Raw genomic sequence first — 1,754 nt, forward strand, 5'->3', positions numbered from 1 at the left:
AAAAGTAGAACAACAAGAAAGGATTTGGGAAGCTCTAAAAAAATTCAACCTCACCTCTTGGAACCTATTAGTGAGACAATATATAATATGTATGCAGCTAAAGTTATGCCTAACCTAAACAATATCATGGTAAAATATAATGAAAAACATATTGTTGATGATTGTTCAACAAAGACTTTGGTTTTAAATATAAAACTGTCAATAAGAGAAAAACCATAATGGAAAGATGCCGCCTAATAAAATGGAGGAATGAATATATCGAAAAAATTTCACAATACCGCAGTGAGTGTCGAGAAATTTATTATCTGGACGAGACTTGGTTTGATTCTCACGAAACGATAGATAAAGCCTGGACAAATGGTACAAGAAAATGCCAAATAGATGTACCCCATTCTAGAGGCAACCGAATTTGCATATTACATTGCGGAGGACAACATGGATGGTTGAACGATGCGTTATTGTTGAGTTCCAGAAGTATTAAAGACAGTTCTGTAGACTACCACCAAGACCTCCAAGGGATGCTTTTTGAATCGTGGTTTGAGAATACATTACTCCCAAATTTAACAGAAAATAGCGTAATTGTTATGGACAATGCATCATATCACTCCAGATGCATAAAAAAAATTCCAATCAAACAGGGCAGGAAGAATGAAATTCAAGAATTTTTAATAGCCGAAGACCTATATTTTGAGGAGTATTACACCAAAGATCAACTAATCCAGGTTCTTCATAAAAAAATTGTAACTAAAGAACATATTGTAGATAAATTAGCCACTTACAATGGACATATGGTTTTAAGATTACCTCCATATTACTGTGTGTTGATTTCATAGAATTGCTATGGGTTCAGTTAAAAAACCATGCCTGGAGGAACAACAAATCTCCAAAAGATGCACAAAGGGTTGTCGAACTAATAAAAACAGAGTTCAAGAACATCATTGCTCAAAACTGGTAAAATGCAATACAACATGTAAAGAAGATTAAAAAAGATTACATGAAAAATGTCCCAGCCCTGAAGAAAATTATTATTAATTTGGCTGAGAGTGATGAAGAGAACGATAATGACGAGGAGTTGGAATAACTGTTAACTCTAACTTGAAGATCCCAAATGAATGTGAATTTCCGAAGTGGCTAGTATACCATTTAATTTATAATAGTAAAAAAACCAATGGGTAAACTTTTTGTGGCATCGCATGTGACATGTAATGTAAGTAAATAAAAACTATTTTTGAAGTTATACTTCTTTAGGCGCGATTGGGAAAATTTGATTTTATAAAATTCCCAGTATGAAGTATGCGCATATTCACAGCATGAAGTTAGTTGCTCCATCTAAATTTTTAAGTTAGGTATTAATGCAGATAAAGTGTGAAAAAAATATATATTGGTGTTTCTGTTAATTCGATTATATTAGGACGGTGATAGATATTTACTGATGATTTGTATATTGTATAGGTATATTTTTGTGTGTAAATAGTCCAGTTACTGTGGCATTTTCCCTTTAAATTTTTTATAACTGCACCGATTTATCTGAAATTTTTACACTGGGTAGTAAATTACTCAAAAAACATAAGTTATATGGTGTCGATGTGTGCTTCTACCCCTGGGGTGGTTGGCACCCCATCTAAGAGGTTGAACTTTTTACACTCAAAATAACCCCGGGAGTTGATATAGAATCAAATTTTAAACAAAAAATGTCATATACATTTTTTTCGCTAAATTAATACTTTTTGAGTTATTCGCACTTGAAAAAGTAA

At 32.6% G+C, this 1,754-nt stretch overlaps 1 protein-coding gene across 1 annotated transcript; it reads left to right on the forward strand.

Moving 5' to 3' along the window:
* The first annotated feature begins 218 nt into the window (after positions 1 to 218).
* Positions 219 to 833, forward strand: LOC140444398 (uncharacterized). Its single transcript, XM_072536152.1, has one exon. The coding sequence runs from the start codon at positions 219 to 221 to the stop codon at positions 831 to 833; it is 615 nt and encodes a 204-aa protein (XP_072392253.1).
* Positions 834 to 1,754: the final 921 nt, after the last annotated feature.

Source organism: Diabrotica undecimpunctata, chromosome 6 (assembly GCF_040954645.1).
Source record: "Diabrotica undecimpunctata isolate CICGRU chromosome 6, icDiaUnde3, whole genome shotgun sequence".
In the NCBI taxonomy this organism is placed as follows: Eukaryota; Metazoa; Arthropoda; class Insecta; order Coleoptera; family Chrysomelidae; genus Diabrotica; species Diabrotica undecimpunctata.

What these genes read in the sequence shown, in the direction of transcription:
- LOC140444398 (XM_072536152.1), top strand. Translation starts at nt 219, where the DNA reads ATGGAAAGATGCCGCCTAATAAAATGGAGGAATGAATATATCGAAAAA.